At 37.7% G+C, this 22153-nt stretch overlaps 1 protein-coding gene across 1 annotated transcript; it reads left to right on the forward strand.

Moving 5' to 3' along the window:
• The first annotated feature begins 950 nt into the window (after nucleotides 1-950).
• Nucleotides 951-21911, forward strand: CEP78 (centrosomal protein 78). The gene is made up of 16 exons (XM_065745515.1): nucleotides 951-1013; nucleotides 1971-2244; nucleotides 2455-2630; nucleotides 3200-3272; nucleotides 3748-3851; nucleotides 5189-5363; nucleotides 6977-7090; nucleotides 7337-7401; nucleotides 11235-11343; nucleotides 12798-12933; nucleotides 13826-13871; nucleotides 14504-14641; nucleotides 16690-16767; nucleotides 18013-18179; nucleotides 19691-19841; nucleotides 21273-21911. Exons 2-16 carry the CDS (start codon nucleotides 1992-1994, stop codon nucleotides 21783-21785), a joined length of 2298 nt encoding a protein of 765 aa, XP_065601587.1. The 5' UTR covers nucleotides 951-1013; nucleotides 1971-1991; the 3' UTR covers nucleotides 21786-21911.
• The last annotated feature ends 242 nt before the right edge of the window (nucleotides 21912-22153 follow it).

A 22153-nucleotide genomic window follows, 5' to 3' on the forward strand; every position in this document is an offset into this window, starting at 1 on the left:
CACCCTACACAAAAGAAGAATTCTGATTGAGAGAAAAGAAGGCTCAGAAAACTAATATGGGTGAATTAAACAAAACAAAATGAAACAAAAAAAAGTACTGATTAAGGACATACTAATCAAAAAGGATTTCAAATGTGTGTGGACTGGCATTGTAACTCATACTCTGTTAACAGTGAGTTAACAGAACAGCATAAACAGCATTTTATCTAGATTTACCATACATTTGAGTTTGCTTGAGTTTAGTCTGTGATATCAAGCAGTATTACAAGCATTGGGAATACTTTGTGTTACACTAAGAATCAGAATCTGCTGCTTCCATTTGGATGATTATGGCCCTGCACACTGTTTGCCTTTTATGTTCAACTCACAAAATGTCACGATGAAACAAGTTGTACAGACAGTGATTTGAGACTTGAAATAAATCCTGTGCCAGCACACTCAATTACAGTACTTGGGCTGCTTTGGTTGCTTCTGATGCTGATAACATCGGCTGTGTGTTGCAGTATTATACTTCTGTGAACACACAGCATTCTGGCAATATTCGAAGGGCTTTAATCTGTTTAATTTCATTAGATTTTCCACCTTTAAAGCTTAATCCTGCTGTCTGCAAGCAGACTAGAAACATTAACTGGCCAAATCAGCTCGGATGCTGATGTACAGCAGGCATTTTCTTCAGTGGTGGGTGCCCCTTTCAGTGAACGACATGCAACTGCAGGGCTGGGATGACGGAGCTGCTGGGGTTAGACTGTAACTGGAGCTAACTCTACAGCCCTCCAGCCGTGCGCGCTCCGCTGCCCCGCCCCGCGCGGCCGACGCGGAGGGCGGTGGGAGCTCGGCCCCACGCGGGGCGGGGCGGCCCTGGGCGCGGCCATTTTGAATGCATGAAAGAGAGGGGTCGGGGGAACACGGCGCCCGCTCGGGGTCGGCTTGTCGCGCTGCGTGGCGGCGGGCGGTTAGCTCTGCGTGCAGGGGCGGCTGTGCGGCGTAACGGCGGACCCGGGAGCAAGTGCGAGGTTAGCTCCCTGGCCGTGGCGGGCGGGACTCGGGGCTGTGCTGGCGGGGGAAGGAGGCGGCCGCCATCGCCCGCGCCGGGCGGGTGGGGGCTCTGCCCCGCTTTGTGCGGGCTGGGCGGGGCGCGTTGTCAGGGAAGCGGCGGGAGGCGGTAGTTTACGGTGGTTGCTCAGCTGAGAACCCGGCGGACCTTTCTTCCTCAATACTCTGAGAAGCGAGAGGGACTAAATGATAACCAAAAAATAAATGAGAGTAGATGAACTAAAGACAGTGTTGTTGCAGTTTTTTAGTCACTGAGATAGTAACATGCTTTCTTTTTTTTTATCCTAAGTTCTGATAAGCAGCAGTCTTTGCACGTGTTCAGTAGTTCTTATCCATTCAGAATGTTTCTAAGGATTCTTGGAGCTTTCTAGCCTTTAACATTATGAACAAATGTTTGTAATGTTACTGTTATCTTGTGTGGGATGCCTAATGCTATTGTGAGCCAATTTCCAACCCCTCAGACAAAAAAAAAAAGACACTTAATGTATTCTTACAGATGGGAATTTAGGCTTTTGGTAGCAGTGTCAGAGAAGATTGCAAGTAGTTCTTCTAGAAATAAAATGTTGATTTCAGTCAGGAGATTTTCAAGGCTTTCAGGAATCTGCAGACCTTGATGCATCCAAGTTAAGCTTTAAGATGAAAACGTGGACTTACTAGCACTTAGTGCTTGAATGTTAGTTTTTTGTTTTTATTCAAAGACTAAAATATAGGGTTTTTTGCCTATTATTTTTGCCTATTACTTTGCTTACGCAAGTAGTTAATATTGTCTGCAATACAGCAACTAAAAAAAATTGAATGCCTTATGTGTGTGCAATATACATAACTCTACTCATGTTTTGATTGTACATAATGGAGACTGTTGCTAAATTAATTTTTTGTTGGAGAAGGTTGATAAATACATATATTTCCTTTTACAGAAGCACTTATCAGCTGGAAAAATGATTGACTCAGTCAAAATAAGAAGACAGTGCATGCTGGATTTCTACTCACACTATGAACATCTTTGTGTTGTTCAAGGCTCCGCCCCACTGAAAGCTGTGAAAGCTAATCTGACTCAGGGTACTCTTGACCTAACTGTAGATAGCATCAAAGCTGCTGACTGGACACCGCTTTTAGATGCTATTAGGCAAGATAAGACTCTGACTTCTATTGGAATAAGAAGTTTTCATCAACAAGGTCTTGGAGAATCAGGTAGTGGCTCTGGAGAATAAATACATTGATATATATGTTAGAGTTCATTGTGTGGAACTTCTATGTGATTAAGTGCTTCAAAGGGAGGAACTGAACTGTTCAAGGAATTTCTTTTTTTTTTTAAGTAGCAGCAACAGAGTGTTTTGTGATTATTGTTACTTTTAAGTCAACAGTGATGGTGTTACTACATTGTAAATTTTTGTTTACTAGGTGCTGAAAGATATAAAACTTACTTTAGAAGGAAAATTCCAGCAATTAGATCAAAAGATTTGACTAGCCAACTATGCAGAGCTGTCAAAGGCTGTCTCAGTGTCTCAAATGTACTAAAAAAATTGGAACTGCAAGGTTTGCTTCTGAGGGAGAGAGATCTAATACTTCTAACAAAGGTGAGGCTATATTAGATGCAAATAAGTGAAAATATACTTGGAACCCAAGAGAAGTAGCAACTAAATGTTATGCATATTTGTCATAGATTATGTTATAACATATCTTCATTACCCAGAATATGAGTGACTCTTTTGAGACATTTAGTGTAACCTTGTATTTTCTGTCAAAATCGTATAGCTTTCCTATGCTCTGATTCAGGAAGGCTTATGCAAAAGTTGTTAACAACATTCCTGTGTTGCATGTGGGTGTATATAACTTATACTTGTACTGAAAGTGCATCTACTGTGAATGACATAAGGAAAGGTTAAAGCAGGTCTTAAAGGTGTGTTAATTAGAACACTTTCTCTAGTTTGCTTTTGAGTCCCTTCTAGGAAAGTTACTGCTAACTTGTTGCCCATAGGCTAGGTTCCTCCTGTGTTAAGAAAATATGAATCAGGTTAAAGTGAGCTTTACAGTGAGCTTCCAATTTCCTTCTAGCTCTCTAAAGTTTCTTGTGGTGACTTGGACTTCTCCTTATTTATATTTTTGCTTTTTGAGTCAGTAAAAAAACATTCTTTTTATTCTGAAGGGCTTGGCAACAACTTCATCTCTAGAGAGCATTTCTTTAGCCTACTGTCCAATTGGAGATGGAGGATTAGAAAGTAAGTTAAGAATTAAATGTGTTAATATACTTCTTTCTTATAGGTTAGTTTTTGAAGTATTTCCCTTCCTGTTCTAAATTTGTTTGTAGTGATTAAAATAACAATACATTTTATTTATGAGATTACATTATTTAGACTTGAATGTGCTTTCTTGATACGGGTGAATAGCTAAACTACTTAATAATCATGGTTTTATTTCAAGCAGTTATAATATTTAAGTTTGAGATGAACTTCTCTCATTGTGTTGAGACAAGTAAACCGAAATAACATTTTCTTGTGTGTTCAGATAATCTTTGCTGAACACCTTTGCTAAAATACATTATCTGACAACAGCTTAAGGGCATTTTTGACCAGTTCTTTGTCATGGCATTTGCCTATTAAAGTTGATTCAGCTTCTTAATATGATGGTGAAAAAATGTTTATTTTGATAACCTCATTGTGATGTGTGTACATGGTGTTTTTTTCTTTTCTTCAGAGGTCTGTCAGATTGTGAGGAATTCAGCTAATATCAGATACATTAACTTCACAGGATGTAGCCTTACCTGGCGAGGAGCAAAACATATGGCAGCTGTATTAAAGGTAATTTCATCACATTTTTTGGGACTAAATTTTAACTTTAACTAAGAATAGCAACTAAATTCAGCTTGTAACAAATTACTGTCCCTTTTGTTAATGTGACAGTAAAAGCAGTGCTGTTCTATATATTGTATTGAGCTCAAAGAGTGCTTCATGACTTGGAGTCTTCTTAGGAAAGAGAGGTTATGGCAGCTATGTCAGAGATTGCTCTCTTAATATATATTATCCTGGAAACTGTATTTCACTGTGAGAAGGCTTTTGCTGTGTGAATTTTTAATGCTGAGCCAGTTTTGCTTTAATGAATTTTAAGCCTCCAAGTGATTGTCTATGAAGACTGTATTATTTGTTACTGAAGTAGGTGTAAACATCTCACTTATATTACATAAGCAGTAGTGAAGGAAAATGTACTGATTAACAATGAGAAAAGTACAGGCTATTCTGTGTAACTCATGCTGATCTTTTTTTATAATAGGACTTGAGCTCAAAAGATGTATGTGTATTTTGGAAATATGTTGTCCTACATCCTCTTTTTTTTCCCCAATATATTAAAATGTTGCAGGATTGGATAATGAATGAATGAGCTGTCATTTTAAATGATAGTGAACATGCAGACCTGCTTTTTGTTGTTATTATATTGTTCCTTGGCTCTGAATGTAGAATTAACCTGTGCTACTGAACACTTGTTTCTTTTTCTTCCAAGCTCTAACCCATCAAAGCATATGTGATGCTAAGTATGTGAAGAGTCTTTCTGAATTGTGTGGAACTGAATGTGAAAGAAGCTATTTATGGTGTGGTGTGGGAAATTAAATATGATCTTTCTTAATAGGCTTTGTTTAAAGAAATAACAGTTTACACTGTCTTTATTTATCTTCAAATGAGGATTAAGGCTGTAAATGATAGCTGTCTTGAGGACTGCTTTCATCATTGTCACAAATGTTTCAAAATGTCTTAAGTGTTCTTAAGCATTTAGTAGAAATAATGGAATTATTTGCTGTTTAAAAACTACCAACTAATAAGTTTGTGACTAGCGTGGTATTCTAATTAATGTTAACATTGGTTTGCATGAAAGCACAGAATTTCCCATTGTGCGTCTTACTCAAGTAAGTGGGCAAATAAGGTGGTAAGATGTTTAGAATTCTCTCTTTGTATTTAATAACTTCAGTTTGAACTGGATGATGAGAGCAAACATGACTTAACTGAAATGTTGAGCCATTGTATTTCTTAAACTGAGAACTGATACAAATGCTTCAATGCACGCAAGCCATTAGACATCAGTAGTTATCTGCTTGTTATTTATAATGGCTTTTTGTCTTTGCATTTGGTAATGCTTTGTTTCAAAGCAACAGGCAATGAAACGATATGGTGAAGCATGGGTGGAAAGTTTACGTTATAGGAGACCAGACCTTGACTATATGACAGGTTTGAGGCGCATTACTTTCAACTGCAACACGCTTGTTGGAGATGGAGGAGCAAGTGCCTTTGCAGAGTGTCTGGGAGAAGACCTGTGGCTTAAAGGTATTGTGAAATACTGGCTCCTAAGAAATAGTAGAGGCAGGCAAGAAATAAAAAGCTGTCTGTTACAGTAAATGTAACCAGTAGTTATATAGCCAGTGATTCCCTATTTATCTTGGAAATAATCTTTTTGAAAGTAATGGCTTATTTACAGATGACACCACAGTAAATATTCTGTGGGATACTGGAGAAGTAATTTGTTCTATAGCACATATGTATGAAGTGACTAATACTGGTGGTATGATTCAAGGCATTCTATACACAGAGTCAAATTATTTCAGTACCTAAGTGTACTCAGCCAGATGTACATATAACATACATATTTGCATAAGAAGATCAGGTTAAGGGATTACTTAAGCAAACTGGTCACATGGTTATCCACGGCTCCTGATGAGATGCACTCATAAGTGCTGTAGGAGACCCCTGATCTGAGATCACTATCAGTCTTTGGTTGATCTTGGTGATTGGAAGCGGAGCCTGAAGACAGGAGGAAAGCAAGCATTACTCCTGTTTTCAGGGCAGAAAGAAGGACTCTGGAGAATTGTAGACCAATTACCCTTGTTTTCCTTGGGAAAGTGGAAAAATGCTGCCATCCAGAGGGGCCTCAGCAAGCTGGAGAGATTCAGTTCAGTAAAGACAAGTTTGAAAGTCCCACACCTGGGAGGGAATAATCCCATGTACCTGTACATACTGGGGGCTGAGTGGCTGGAAAGCAGATAAGCAGTAAAGGGCATGGTTGTCCTTTTGTAAATGAAGTGAACTGTGGGCCTGCTGTTTGCCTTTGTGATAAAGAAGGCTATCCTGCATTAGAAGTATTGGTAGCCGTTTGATGAAAGTGGTCTGTCCTCACTACTCAACACCTGGAGTAATGCACTCCTTTGTACAGAAGAGAGATGAATCTGCTAGTGAGAGTCTCACAAAGGGCATCTAGGGTGATCAAGGGACTGGAGAATATCTCCTTGTGAGGAAAGGCTGAGGGAGCTATTGCTGTTGAGCCTGAAGGGAGAAGTCTTAAGGGCAAGTTTCCTCAAATGTACAGCTATCTGAGAGGAGGCAGTGAAAAAAGTGGAGCAGGTTCTATTCATTTTTGTCCACTGATAGGACAAGAGGCAGCATGCATGATCTGAAGCACAGGAAATTCCATCAGAAACATTAGGAAAGATGTTCTGCTGTGAAGGTGACAAAGCACTGGTCTAGGTTGTCCGCGGAGGCTGTGTGGTCTCACTCCTTAGAAATCTTCAAAGAAGATTCAATATAGCCTCTTCAGAATGAAGTTGTATGCTGATATGTATTATGTTACTTTGGGCAGCTATTGGTGTCCAGAAGTACTACATCTACTAGTAATTCTCAATCACAGTGGCTTAACTGTGTTTTTGTATTCCTTCCTTTGCAGTTGTTTAGCAGTTATTTCTTAATGTTGTTCTGAAATACTGATTATCAATTTCAGAATTGAAAAGTAGAAATGTTAATATTTTTGCACAGACCTGTTGCTGTTGTGTCTCTATTTACTTTCTTTAAATAATAGAGGTTTTCAACGGGTATAAATTGTATTAGATATTCACTAGAAGTTACACCATTGACTAATCTATTTTTTTTAACCTCCCTAAATGTTTTAGCACTTGATTTACAGCAGTGTGGAATCTCCAATGAAGGAGCAAAGTCATTATTAAATGCTCTTCAAAATAATACAACATTAGTGGTTCTTGATATAAGGAAAAATCCATTGATTGGTATGTACCTATAGATGCCTCTCACGTCTTTGTAGATTTTTTTTCCCTAGTAACTTCTAGGGGAGGGTTGGGGGGAATACACTGCTTTCAAGGAAAAAAATCCTGCAATAGTATTTTGCTAAAGCATTTAAAGATGGTTGAAGGGAGGGGGCAGTCACTAATTATTCAGTGATCTGTTTTCATAAATACTTGTCTCATAGGAAATGGTCTCATAGCAATTTCTCAGGACATCTTAATTCGTTCTAGATCACGTTTTGAAGAAAAGCATCATTGAAAGAGTTCTCATGAATGGAAATACTTCTAGTTCAGAGGTATGTGGTAGGCATTTTGGGGTGTTTTGGTTTTTCTAGCGGTTTGTATTGTTTTTTCTTCTTTGCAAGGTTTGTTCTGAATTAATTTAATGCAGCTATTCTAGTTAAATAGAGAAGTGACTCTTAAGCATTAAGAACTCCTTAATTTAAAACTTAATTTATCAACAGTGTTAAGTTTCAAAATAATTTACATCATCAATTTTTAAATTACTCAAGGCTATTCTTTCCAGTATTAACCATCTAAAAAAATCCTGGAGATGTACAGCACCCTTTGCCATCTTAGTATCTAATTCTCTTTACAGTGTTCAGAGTAACTTAAAATATCTGGACAATTTAAATACAAAATCCTTCAATTATGACAGAAATCTGATTTAGATGCCAAAAGACCTCATAAGCAAACCACTTAATCTTTTTTTCCAAGGGCTGCAGAAATCTCAGACCTTGTTATGGAACTTTTGGGTTTGAAAAATCTTAGAAGTCAGAGCTGTGGGTTCTATAGGGAGAATCTAATAAACCATTACCTTCATTTGGCATCTCCTGAATTAATATGGTTTTCCGTTTCACTATCTTAATTACTTTTCTGGAGGACTACTCGTTCTCCATGGCAGATGCAGTCAACACTTAGAAAATGTTGCAAAATGAAAATAGCATCTGCCTAGAGAGAATGTAGCTCAAGGTGAATGTAAAGTTGAACTGTGAAAAGAAGCAACTGCCTAGGGAACGTCCCATTTACTACGAGATTACTCAAGATGTTTTATATTCATCGAAGTAGTGCCATGTACTGTCTTACTGTCAATGCTAACAGTCTTGCATATCCAGTTAACAGTGCAATTGAAAAATAACAGAACAGCATCTTGCTAAATAACAGTTTCTTCCACAAATTAGAATGCATCAGACTGTATCCATTATCTCATAAATTCTGGGGTAGTGTGCTGTAAGTAGCATTTATTGGTTATCATGATAAAAGTGAAGATATTCAAAATGGGATAATCCACCTATTTAGCCAGATAAATGCAAGTATTTGATATTGTGGTTGATACTCTTTTGAAATTGAAACATTTACTATCCTAAGCTCAGTTTTTACGGTTGATTTCTTTTTTTAAGCTTGATTACATAGGCCTTAATGTCATGAAGAGAAAAACAATTGTTTCTTGAAGGTAATATCTTGATGTGTTGTATACAGTGTTATGTTTTGCATAGGTTTTAGTGTATTTGTTTTTTTTAACAATAAAAAATGAAAGAATAAACTTCAGAAGTTGTTAGGAATATCACCATAGAATGGCTTGGATTGGAAGGAACCTTAATGTTCATGGAGTTCCATCCTCATACTGTGGGCAATGTTGCCACCCACCAACTCAGGCTGCTCAGGGCCCCATCCAACCTGGCATAGAGTGCCTGCAGGGGTAGGGCACCAACAGCTTTTGTAGGTAACCTGTATCACTGCCTTACCACCATCTGAGTGAAAATTTTGCTTGAGACATCTGACCTAAATCTTCCTTTTTACTTTGAAGCCATTTTCCCTTGTCCTATTAAAATGTAACTTTGTCTGAAACTAGTCTATGACTTGTTCTTGTAACAAGTTACCTAACTCATTGTCATGCTCCAATATAAAGGAGGGCGACGAAGGTTCTTAGATTATGTATATACCCAGCGTGAGATTAAGAAACAACGGTTCAGATGTTTGTCCGATCAGTTTATTACCACTATAAACCAGGGAGATGGGGAAGGCGGACACTGTTAGGGTGATGGGGAAGGGAAGGCAGGCGATAGGGAAGATAGGAAAGAAGGCGGGGAAAGTCAGCAGCCAGGATCCCAGGGGCGGTCCGGTTGCAAGCGGCTCCGACGGTGACGGTCCGAGGCAGAAGAGCAGGGGCGGCAGAAGCGGGGAGAAGCAGGGGCGGCAGAAGCGGGGAGCAGCAGCGACGGGCAGCCCTGAGCAGCAAGCAGCTGTCCTGGAGAAGCGGCACCGGGTCAGCACAGGAGAAGCAGTGCGGGGAAAGTCCCGGAGAAGCAGCGAACAGTGATCAGCTCGTGAGGGTTCAGATGGTAGAACACCTCGAAGGAGTGGCAAGGTCCAGGAGAAAGCAGCATGTCTCAGGCAGCAGGCCCAGGAGGGAGAACAGCAGGGATCAGCTCATGAGGTTTCTGATGGAAGAACACCATCACAGCAACACCAACAAAACCACACCAATCTCATGGTGGTCGATCCCTCTTTTATCCTTCATATCTCTTGCCTACATGGCAAATCCCGTGCTAGCCTGCCAGGCAAGCTTCTCCTCAGATGCTATCTCCCCAAGGAGATGAGTACCACACAAAAGAGTGTTCAGCGGCCATTGAGCTGCAGCTTATCTCTCTTTTGCTGCCCCAGGACATGCCCATCTGCTTGTCCCTTAGACAAAGGATTTCACAACCCTTTCCCAGGACTAGCTTGGACATGTTTGGACATGTTCATCCTCAAACTTTGAGGCAATGATATAAAATATTAGTCTCTTACACTCATCTGTCTCTTCGGAGCAGCTAAAGATTTCCATGAATGGCTATCCCTAGGTCTTTATCTAGATTCATCTACCTCTACTTTCAGCTTTTTTAACTTCCAGGTTAACTACTACAAAATCCGTGAGTAAAATTCAGAAAATGTGGTATTTGCCACACCTCAGATATACACAGAGCTCTATTCTATAGCTCAAGAATGCAGTCATATCTGAACACTGCCATAATGTTTGCTGTTTCTGTACTCATGTGTTAAACAACAGAAGCAGGTATCTATCCCAGTAGCCCTTCTCTTGTATAGGTGATTGTCAAGTCTAACCTACTGCCGTTTAATGTGCATAGTAAAACAAAGGTATTTTTACTCTCCAAAGTTTAGAACTGATTTTCATTTGTAGTTGGAAATGATCAGCTTACTTCTGTCAAAAGCTAGTTCAAAATGTAGCTTACATAAAGACTATTTAACTCTTAAGTTTTTTCTTGAAAAAAAAAATAGGAGGGCAGAGGGAATGGTAGTAGGCAGAGAGAAAGGTCTTGATGGTGATAAAACTATGCTGGAATTGGTTGGTTGTAGCACAGTAAATGCATTTTCCTTATGGGATAGGTAGGAATTTCATCAGCTTGCTGTTCATAGTACTCTCATGCAGGGCTTGGGGCTGTCTGAAATAATATTTGCAATAGTATGTTTCCTACGATGGCTACTTCATTAGTGAATTTTGTACTAATTATGCACAGTGAAAACTTTGAGATGGATTGTCTACCTGGAATAATACTAATTACTGAATGAGGAACATTTAAAGAATAAAGCCTGTTGCCATAAAGAAATAAATTTTGAAATGCAATGATTGCTTTTGATTATCATTTTCTTATTTGTAATTTGGATGTTCTTTCTTTGTAAGGAGACTTTTTTCTAGAGGTAGCTAAAATTAAATGTAGTATTTCTTAAAATACGAACTTTAATGGTAATAGAATGATGTAAGTTAAGGTTTTGTTGTTTTACTTTGGAGAACCTTGGCCTAAGCTACTCATTCCTAGCAAGACAGCTTTCTGTAGAGAGCCAGAGCCAGGTTCCATTTATAGAGTTGATGTGGGTTTTTTTTTTTTGTTTACTGTAAAAGGAAAAGTGTTTTGCTGATAATATAGCATTCAGACTTCTGTGGCATCTGTCTTTGAGTTGGGGCCTTGTGGGATTTTTTCTAATTGCCTTAACTTTACAGTTTGAAGTTGTGTATAATGCATATGATGAGTCTCCATCTTTCTAACAAAAAATCCCTTAGTCTTATGTAAGCATCTCTTTAAGTATCTGCTACTGAAGTATCTTTTCTTTCTTTAAAAAATAAATCTAGTTTAAGTGGCTGTCTTCCCCATCTTCCAAGGATGCTTTGAAAGCTAGACCAAGGAAAAGAACTATTGTCCTGGGAAGTGGTCGGAAAGGAAAAGCTACTATTCGTATTGGTAATTTTGTCTTCATTTTCTTTTGGCTGTAGTGAGTTTATGAAATGTCTGATGTGTTTAAATGTCAGTGTTCTGCAAAATCTTTCTTCAAAGAAAATTTAGTTTGTAATGTTTTAATGTCTTCTACCATCAGAGATTTCTATAGCAAATGTACTCTTGCAATGTTGCTAGATATATGGCTGGGAAAACTGTAGAATACACCGACTTGGATATGGTGGAGCACATAATTCTTTGTGCATCCTCCCTACAAGCGTTTACTTCTCACTTGCTGGTAGTGGGTTGCCTGTTTTTTCTGAAATTTGTAGTCTTTCTGTAGCAGACTGTCCTCTGACAAAACAAACAATAACAATTTTTCTTCTATTTATGTGTAAAGAATATTCTTTTTATTCAACTTCATATAAGCTCATTATAAACAGTGTGTTTAAATAGCATAAGTATTGTGAGTATTTATAAGTACTGATAGCTGAAATACACTATTTCTGAATATGTTACTGAAAACTTGTAATAGATTTGGCTGTCTTTCATCTTTACTGTAGTTATCTGGAAGTAGAGAGGTAAGCTCAAATCAAATTAAAATCTGTGCAAATAAACTAGTGATCAGAGTGATGGAAAAAGGAAACACCATACTTAAATACAGGTTCAGGAAGGGAGAAGAATGCTGAAAAATAAGCAAAGTCAACTAACCTCTTACCTTGTTTACTTGTTGAGAACAAACTGAAATTTGGAATGCAGTTACTACAGTTCTGCATTTCTGCTCCATTAAAAAAATTGGTTGTTTTTCTGTTTGTTCTTCAAAGAAGGAGTGACTTGAGTCCCCTCTCATTTAACATTGAGTTTGTTACTTTTACTAACATGTAATGCGTAGATGATCATTTCTACCTCAGCTTTACTGTGAATCTATTTTGAATCACATGTGACTTGAACACTGACAAAAGGCTGAAATAGCGAGTATGAATTTTTGTTATTATTCCTCTTAAGTGGTGATATTGCTAGTAGTCTCTGGAAGTGATCAACATGAATCCCAGCTTTAAATGGGAACACTTTTTCTTGGGAATTTTTTACAATGCTTTTCTCACTGGGACCGCTAGAGGGCTATTTGAAAAACACGCATTACGTTATCTTCTACTTGGCCTGCCTAAGCTCCAAGTTCCGAGAAGTTAGCTGAATATCTGAAATTGCTAATATGAATAAAGCTCCCTAGCTGTGGAACTTTATGCCCTTTTCTGATATAACAGTTAAGCATACCAGCAGGGTGCGTGCAGAGCAGCTGGCCTGCCCTCCTTTTGAGAAGCAAAACAATAGTTCTTGAACATTTCAACCAAATAAGATTGAAAGATGGATTTCCCTCAGACCTTGTTACTACACTGGAGGTTTTGCTATAAACAGGAAACTGTGGCTTTAAATGTAAATAATTAGCTGTATGAATTTTCTCCTATTCTTGCTGTTCTATACAGGATTAACCTCTAAAAAGTCTGTGAGTCCTGGGAAAAATAATACATCTGTGAAAGACAGTTATTCACCAAAACCTCTACAACCAGGCACAAAAGGCTTCCTTCCCTGGCGCACTGCAGAACGTGCAAAGAGATGCAGGTGAGTCCTTACTATGAGGGAGAACACTGAAGCATAAAAACCTGCATGAAAAATGTAGGAGAGAACAGCATTTTTTCCTCTTAAATTTGTCTGAAGGGTGACCATTTTAAAAAAAGTATACATTTTCTGAAAAAATGAAAAATCTTTTACGGTGATACAACTCCTGCTTAAGTAAATTTTTGAAATATACACTACAGGAATGGACAAGTGTATGAAAATCTTGCTGACTTGTTCTCTTGTTACTAATGATTTATCAAACTCACTGTAGCTGAAAATGTGTTTTACTTTTCCAAACCTGTGGTATAATTGATCTGGCATCTAGTTCAAGCTGTATGTCCAGCCTCTTCTTTCTGCTTTCTTTCCCTATTGCCAGCATTATTGTTGCCTAGTAATATCTAGGCAGTATGAAGTTGTTAAATTTTTTTTTTCCATGTGGAAGTTGTAGTATTATGCTTCTCTTCCAAAGTATGGGGGAAGGGTGGGAACAAAAAAAAACAAACATGAAAATCCTAGATCCCATAGATCTTGCATGCTCAAAGTTGAGGTTATTAAAACTTGCATACAAAATAATTACCTAATACTCTATCCACTACTGTTATTAAACTTTTTTTCTAGATGTTCTGAACACCAAATTCTTCTGATTTCATGATAAACTAAGCAAGTTATCTACTGAAGATGTTGTTAGCATCTGTAACGCTGCCCCTAGTTATGATTAAGTAGGAATAATAGGAGAACAAAATGTGGATGTAAGGAATGTTAAAGAAATGTCAAAAGTGCTTAATGCTGTTTTAAGTTACTGTGTCACCTCTCCTAGAATCCTATGTTTGGAAATGGAAGTAGCAATGATGACATGATAAACTTTTTCTCTCAATGTTTTTTTCTAACTTTTCAGGGGAGGGACAGTGGACAACTCAGAAGAGTTACCAGTGAAGATTCAGGTACTTTCTTACTGATGTGAAAGCTTATTTATTAGATAAGTGCCTGTAAGACATGTGCTCATTAGAATCTTATTATCCACAAGTTGAAGCCAGAACTTTATAACTTAGTTTCTCTGTCTCGTTGAAGTGCAAAATAACTTTCCTTCAGCATTTGGTTGAAACTTTGGTACTTAACTAGTGATAAAGAAATGGGAATAAATTGTTTTTCTTACTCTAATCAGCAGGGTGGGTTTGAGTAGAGGTATAGTCCATCCTGAGGCAATAAGGAGAATTGGCAATTTTTTTCAAAGAGGTGCTGCTTTCTCCCTTCCTCTCTCTTCCTTCTGCTTTTGCATTACTTACTTTTACGTGCTTGAGTTTGAACCCATCTTTGAAACTACCAAGTTGGAGGTGGTGAGTGGGGAGGAAGTCTCTTTCCTTCTCCATCTTCCCATCCCATTTCTGTCCCTTTCCAGCCCTCTCTTCCCTGTACATCAGGAAGAAACTCCACAGCTGGGCAGGCTGAATGTGCATTTAATGGACTTATGGAAAGCTTAGCATTTAAATAAATCTTTTGATACTATTCAATCTTTGCTTTTATTGTACGGATTAATACTGTGGCTGAGAGTGGTTTTGTTTCCTGATGCAATTAGATGGGTGTTCCTGTAAAAGTGACTGTAGAAAGTGCTTCAACATCTGAAACTGAGGAGACCGAAGATCTAGATGTTATCCATCCTGATTTGACGAAATCCCTTGATAAAGTTAATGTAACAAAGTATCAACAATTCCAGGTAAGAAGCATGTTCTGTGCCTTAAATTTCATGGAGATCAGTGCTATCAATTCATATGTGATGGAAGGGTGGACTATTATTCACTGGATGATTGCATTGTAGTCAATGGTTCTCTGTGGAAGTGGAGGCCTGTAAGAACCAGCGTCCTGCAGGGGTCCAAGTTCTCTTCAACATCTTTTATCAGTGACACAGATGGTGGAATTGAGTGCACCCTCAGCAAGTTTGCTGATGGCACCAAGCTGAGTGGTGTGGTTGATGCAGCTGAAGGAAAGGATGCCATCCAGAGGGACCTTGGTAAACTTTAAAAGTGGGCTCTTACGAATGTATTGATGCACAACAATGCGAGGTGCAAGGTTTTGCATCTAGGTCAAGGTAATCCCAGATATGTATACAAACTGGGAGAACTTCTTGAGAGTAGCCCTAGTGAAAAGAATTTAAGGGTCCTGGTTGGTGAAATGCTAAGCGTGAGTCAGCAGTGTGTTTTTGCATGTTTGTTCTTTATTCCTGCTACTTAGAAATATAAAAAAAATAGTAGTAGTGAGAATATTACCACAAATAGGGTGCATTCTAATGAAATGAAAACAAAGGGCATGTTTAAGTGACCCTGTAACGCTACATTCAAAATCTTGTGCTGTTATAAAAATAACATGCTCACTCATAGACTCAGGTGTTGTAAGATTTGAAATTTAAATGGAGAAACTTCCAAGTGAATACTGCTTAAAATAAGACCCACCATTGGTTTTTATGATGGCTGTTGTAGTGCATAAAATTTAGTGGAAAACTTCATGTCTGTAAATACTAGGACCTCAGAGCTGTCTTTATATAAAACTACAGTGAGGTTAGGACTTTACAGTGTTGCAGATCTACACTCAGTGGCTACGTTAGGATAACTTTGCAGTTGATGGGAAAAGCAAAATGACTACATATACAGGGTGAATAGTTATGTGACTTTTTTCAGCTAAAGTATACTTTAGGCTTTTCCTTTTTCTCTAGAAATTTTATTCAGGAATGTTTTCTGTGGACCTGAGAGTTCAAATTTTGTAGGAGCTTTCTTCTTTGTAGGTGGTTTCATTTTAATACTGCTCATGTGCAGCACATTGATATGTGACTGGTTGAGTTTCAGAAATGGATGAAGATGAATGGCAGAAGTCTGTGGCTAATAATGAGACAGGAAGTGATGGGCACTTCAGCTGTCCTGATGGGACTTAGGTGCTGTTGTTAATTAGCACTTATTTCAAAGATGCTTGGATCGAGAGTAGCTTTAGGAGTTGATCTAGCTGCAAGGCACTCAAAGTGTTCAGTTGTAGCAGGCCTGATCTGTAGCAGCCATGATCAGTTGCTGGAGTGGGACAATCATGTGGGTGGCACAATGATCACAGAATTGCTCAGGTTGGTTCAAGATCAAGTCCAACCTCAACCTAACCATACTACCCTAGCAACAACCCATCACTAAGTCATGTCCCTGAGCACCACATGCAGACCGCTTTTAAACACATCCAGGGATGGTGACTCAACCACCTCCCTAGAGAGCCTATTCCAGTGCTTAACAACCCTTTCTGTAAAGCATCTTTTCCTTATATCCAACCTAATCCTCTCCTGGTGCAACTTGAGGCCATTTCCCTTTGTCCTGTCACCTAAATGATGAGATCACAGAATAGGAATGAACAGTGAAGGGTGGAAACTCTGCCAGTGTGACAGAAAAGATAAAAAAATCTTTGTTACTGAGTGACTAGAGTTTGACTTCACTGTGGAAATCCTTGAGAACTTGACATCCTTCTGCTCAATAAAAGGGTTTAGGCATACTATTCACTGAAACAGTTTTGTTTTCACTTAAACAAAAAAAAATGCTTGTCTAACCAGACATTTAATTGCTGCTTGGATAAAAGATAAGATCTTATGAATACTTGTTCTTTCCAATAGAAGGAATTTGAACTGTCAGAGCTACTTCTGGATGAGAATATAGTTGAGGAGATTTGTGGATCTTAAAATCATTGCTTTTACATGTTGTTTGTGTGTAATATGTTTGACAATTTTCTGTTTTGTGATAGCTTGAGTTGAAAGAAAGCATGGAAAAACTACAGGAAGAACGAAGAGCAAGAGTAAGGGCTGAGGAACGGATAATGGAGGTAGTCATTCTTACCTATTAATCATCTTTACTTCACACCAATAAAACAATTTACTTACTTATTTGGAGTAATTTTCAATAACTCCCTCATAGCTTCCAGAATTTCAGTTTAAAGTCATATGGATCATTTACTAGCTTAAGGGCAATGATGAAATCTACATTTAGTAATGTTTGTTCTCCTGATCCTATTCCAGAGCCTTGAACTCCTGGCCATGCTGATCTTTCAATGTACTTCATTCATTAGGTGTATTAGTTACAAACAGGAGCATTTTGGCATTTGTTTTCCTTGAGAAAGTGAATCATTCAGCTTGAAATTTATAACAGTTGCAAATTTCCTCCAAAAGAATCTGCTCTACAAGGTTCACTGTTCTTCATTGTGTATATTCCTATTCTATAATGTGAAGCACACCACTGGGCTCTGATGGTTATATTTATATACTTTATAGGCTAAAATACTAGAGGATACTCTGCAGGATGTCTGAGTTTCTACTAGACTGCATGAGACCTGTACCTTGCTTAAAGGGAAGGCAATATCTAAAGTTTTTCACTTACTATTTTAACAGCTAGAGTATGTTACCTAGATTTCTATTTTTTTCTGTCCACTATTATAAAAGACGAAAGAAATCTTGTGGTAGCAGTGATTGTATAGCTCAAATAAGTGAGTGACAGTGCTTCTCTCAAACATAAACCACTGTGTATCCTACAGTTGTTCAGCTTTCAGATTATCACTGATTTGGTTAATGTTGAATATGAAGTGAAAGTAGGTTATCTTAGACTGTTTTCTGGCTTGGACAGAACAGGTGAGGTAGATCATAAGCATTCTCTCTGACACAGAGGAGGTGAACATAGGGAGAATGATGGCCTTGATTATGGTCTTTTATTTGTAGGTAAGAAAGGTTATTTGGTGTGAATGAATTTTATATGTATGCATATGGAGTTACGTGCTTTAAAAGCAGTGGCTTTTTGCTTGCACTTGCTCTGCACTGCTCAGAACGTACTGAAGACAATGCTGAGTCGTCAGTTTTGAGTTCCTGACGCAAGTTCACTTACGGTAGTGTAGAACTGCATCTGCAGATAAACAAATGTGTTCCATGTAACAGTGCTCTGAATATTTCTGGTACAGGAAGCTTGCCATCAGTTATTTTGTGTATTTCTTTTTGTGATATTTCTCTGTAAGCTTGCAAAGATGGCGTTTGATTTTTTTTTTAACTGGAAATTATAGGAATGGCTTTATTTTCTTCTTTAGCTGGAAGTTGAAAATGCAAGGCTGAGGAATCTAAATACTTCTCTATCTGAGGCTCTTCATGTGCAGTCAGTAACCAACATGATTTTGGAAGATGAAGGTGTCCTATGCAGCATTGAGAACTCTTTCCAAAAGTTTCATGCTTTCTTAGACCTCCTTAAAGATGCTGGGTAAGTTTTCACTTTACTTGAGTGTAACTATTTCTGCTGAGATTTTTATTACAGAGTTATCCTCTGTATGAATAGTGTTTTCTTCTTCCTTCAGCTCTCTAGAAGTGTGCTAGTAAAGAGTGAAGCAAAAAAAAACAAATTGCTGTACATCCTTGCTACATTCCATTCCCTGCTATTCAGTGACACAAGCACTGTCCCACTGAATTAAAGTATTTGTCCTTCAAAAAGATTTTAAAGAAATGTGTTCCAAAGGAGAAGAAAGCTGGTATGAGTTTTAAGTCTCTGTTGAATTGTCTGTTGCTTTTAGCATTCCTGTGGTTCAAAAGGCTTAGAATGCAGTTGAATTGGCTTCAGAAAGTTTTTGGGCCCCCTTCTGCTGATTGATAGACGGCAAGATGGATGAAAACATTCTCTGTACTTAAATTTTGGATTGTTTATTCAAACTTTAATCAAAGTTTGTACTAAGATTCTGATACATTCTGCAGTGTCTCTGAGTTCGGTTTATCTTTCTCATTTATCAATCTTAAGTCCTTAAACCTGTTCTTGCAGAGCTTATTTAGCAAGACATGGCATACTTGCCAGTTAGAATGAAGGAAGGACATGAAAATATACTGTGGTCTACTCATATGTTCATTGAAGACTACAGTCTTATTTGCCCTCCTTGCCTCCTGCTTTCCTCATGCTCTCCAAATTACAGTAACACAGCTCAACACAGAGTTCACTCTGAAGCAATTTTATATTTTTTTAACCCATCAGTGGTGTTGCCATTACTTCTAGGTCGAATTTCAAACTTTAGAGAAAGGGAAATGTGTTCTTTTGCTGCATCAAAAATATGTTCTTCAAATAGGCCACATCTGCAGCTGTAATGTGTTAAAATTACTGGGAGTAATTGAATAATGCGCAATGTAAGTTCTTTCACATAGGGAGCTGCTCTGAAACTTACAAAGTACCACTCACAAAGACTGAGAAGCTTATTGAGAAAACCAGATGTGTCATGCTCTCAAATGGTGGCAGCAACTTCTCACTTACTGAGACGTAGCCAAACCTGTCATTTTGTTAGCCTGACTTCTAAGCTGGCAGGAAGAACAACATGACAGTATTTCTGAAGCATGTAATTGGATTTAGCTGTTAAAGGTGATCCTAGTTTGGGAGATAAGCACTGAGTTTCTGCTTGAATGATGAAGTTTTAATCTTTGTTCTGCCTGACGGGGAGACTGTTTGCCAGCATCCTGCTCTGGGATCAGTGTTAACTGGAAGACTTCATTACTTCCCCTGGTAACACTGAGTAAAAACTGACAGTTTCATACATGGAAGCTAATTAGTGCAAAGATGAGAAAATAGCTTTTACCATGTGTTTTGATCTTTAGTATTCTATTTTGGGCCTCTTAAAAATGGAAAAATATCTTTAGAAGTCCAAATAGATGCTGTTTCTTCTAAAGTTTTAAATTTTTAGGTCTTTTACATGGCTAGTAATTCTTTTTGTCATTTTTTTATTTAACTTTGTTTTACAGACTTGGACAACTTGCTGTATTAGCTGGGATAGACCAGTCAGATTTTGGTCTTTTGGGGCGTCCACAAATGAATTCTACTCTCAGTAAACCTGCTAATGTGCTAAAGGAGAAGTCTTTGGAAGAAAGACAAGAACATACCCAGAATAGCAAAGTCAGTCTATAGAGAGAATGCTAGTTGTGATGTACTTGATGCTATTTTAATGTATTTTTCAGCAGTTTTCCTACTCTGGAAAGTAATGATTACCCAATGATCTAATTATCCAATCTTTTCCTGTAGCTGTATTTTACAGATGATAGCAATTCAGTGCTTAAGCTTTTTAAGTAATCAGCATTTGGTACAGAAACAGACATTTGGAACATGTACCGTCATGTAGTGCACTAAATAAAGTGCTGATGGTCATTTCCTTGTCTTATTCTGAAATATGAACTTGCTGTACCAATCCATTAAAATCAGAAAATAAAATGACAAGGTATTTTTAGAGATGTTTTAAAATGTATGTAGTGGTTTAAAGAATTTTTTGAAGTTAATTTAGTTCAACATGCCCATTGAAAAGTAGGAATTCTCTTTCAAGAAATGGTAGTGTATGTTTTCAGTCCTGTTAGATTCCTAGGTGAGCCATGCCATGAGTTCCAGGCCACTGCACATCTGTAAGATTATCAGCATATTGTTTTAGTTTCTGCTTCAGAGACAATGGATAAGAAATTTTGGGGAATTTTTCAAGAAAATGATCAAAGTTTACTTAAAAAAAAAAAGTTGGCAGCCTGCTGTCTTTAAATAAAACTTACTAAAAATCATTCTGCATTCCAATGTTCCTTTTACCTAGTGCCTTCCCCATTAAATGCTCTAAGTTCTTTAAGAGCACTGTGAGCTTCCAAAGGACAATAATAAAAGGTGAGAGGTTTGGTTTTCTGATGCTGTTGAAAGCATTTTCCTCTTTTGCAATTGGAATCTGTTAAAAGTAGTGGAAGTAACGGAGTAATTCTCATCATAAGTTCTTACGTTGTTGCAAGTGGAACCACATCAGTGGTTTTGCTGTGATATTAACTTGTTACAGTGCTAACTTCAACAGTGGTTTTTCTAATACCTCTACATTTAGAAGCTTGAATTGAAAGTGTTATATGTGGATAAATTATATGTAAGAAAAGATGATTACAAAAACTTCAAACTAATATTTACACTCCCATACTTATCTCCTAGTATTGCATAGTTTTGGCAACTAAATACTGTGGGATAGATTACTGGTATCAAGCTATTGTGAACTCATAGCAAGCATACTGAATTTCAGGTATTTCAGAATGTTGGTAGTAATTGTACTTTGGCTCCTGTATGACTGACTCATTTCTGTAGCATAATGTTCAAGATAAAAGGGAAGCAGTAAAATATACCTATTCTGTCATTATCACACTAGCAATCTTCTGAAACTTGCTTTGTAGGGTAATAAAGGTTACGTGACTGATCTTATCTTTTGGATCTTTTCTATGCTTGTGACTACTTTATTTTGCTATGCAGATTCTAGTGTATGATAGTTGCAGCGCTGGATTTTCTCTCTATCAATATCTTTACTTGAATCTCTTATTTCAGAACAGTGATGGGAACATCCAGCTTTCTCCTGGCACATCTCAATCTCAGATGGTTGGGAATAATACCTTCTCTGCTTTTAAAGAAATACAAGAATTTAATACTGCTGTCCAACAGCTGCAACTAGTCTTACAGAAGGAAGATGAAGCTCAAGCAACTAACCAAACCAAAGAGGATAAAACTCAAAATAGCACCCAGCATTATCTGTCAGTAAAACAGAATGAACGAGCAAAAGGACATCATTCAGCAAGGCAGTTGGTTACTAGTCTGAATTCATTTACTGATTCAAGTGTGAATATTAACAGTAATGGTAGCAGAACACTCGGTTCTTCTGGTGGAAAAAGCAAAAACTGTTCCTCAAAGAAGTACATCCCTAAAGCAAATGAAACTTCAATTGCTAATGATGGAGAAAGAGGAGAACAAAGTAGACTGCAGAAGGCAGACTGTTCTGGAACTGATACTGTAGAATCTGTGTCTGAAATACAAGAAAGTATTGAATATCTTACTAACACTTGAAATGTTTAGACTTTTCTTTACGTGTGCAAGATTAAAAAGTTTTGAATGCTTCTCAGCAAGTTGTGAAATTTTCTGTAAAGTGATGTGGACTTTGAAACTTTGCATTTCATGCTCCTTAGTGGTAGTCTTGTTTCGTGTTTGCACCACTTGTCAACAGATTTGTTTCTTTTTGAAATAAATGATAGACTGGTACCCTTCACTTTTTACCACTTAAGAAGAATTTCTTGAAGTAGTGTTTTATTTATCATTTATCATAGACCTTTTTATAGAGCGTAAAACATTTTTGAGCAATAAAATAAATAGTACAAATTAGGATTTTTGTTTCTGGTCTGTTGCCTATTCTAGTTATCACCACAAGGGAGGTGATC

Source organism: Cyrtonyx montezumae, unplaced genomic scaffold (genome assembly GCF_038088225.1).
Source record: "Cyrtonyx montezumae isolate F1298 unplaced genomic scaffold, pur_monq_1.0 scaffold_36, whole genome shotgun sequence".
Classification (NCBI taxonomy): domain Eukaryota; kingdom Metazoa; phylum Chordata; class Aves; order Galliformes; family Odontophoridae; genus Cyrtonyx; species Cyrtonyx montezumae.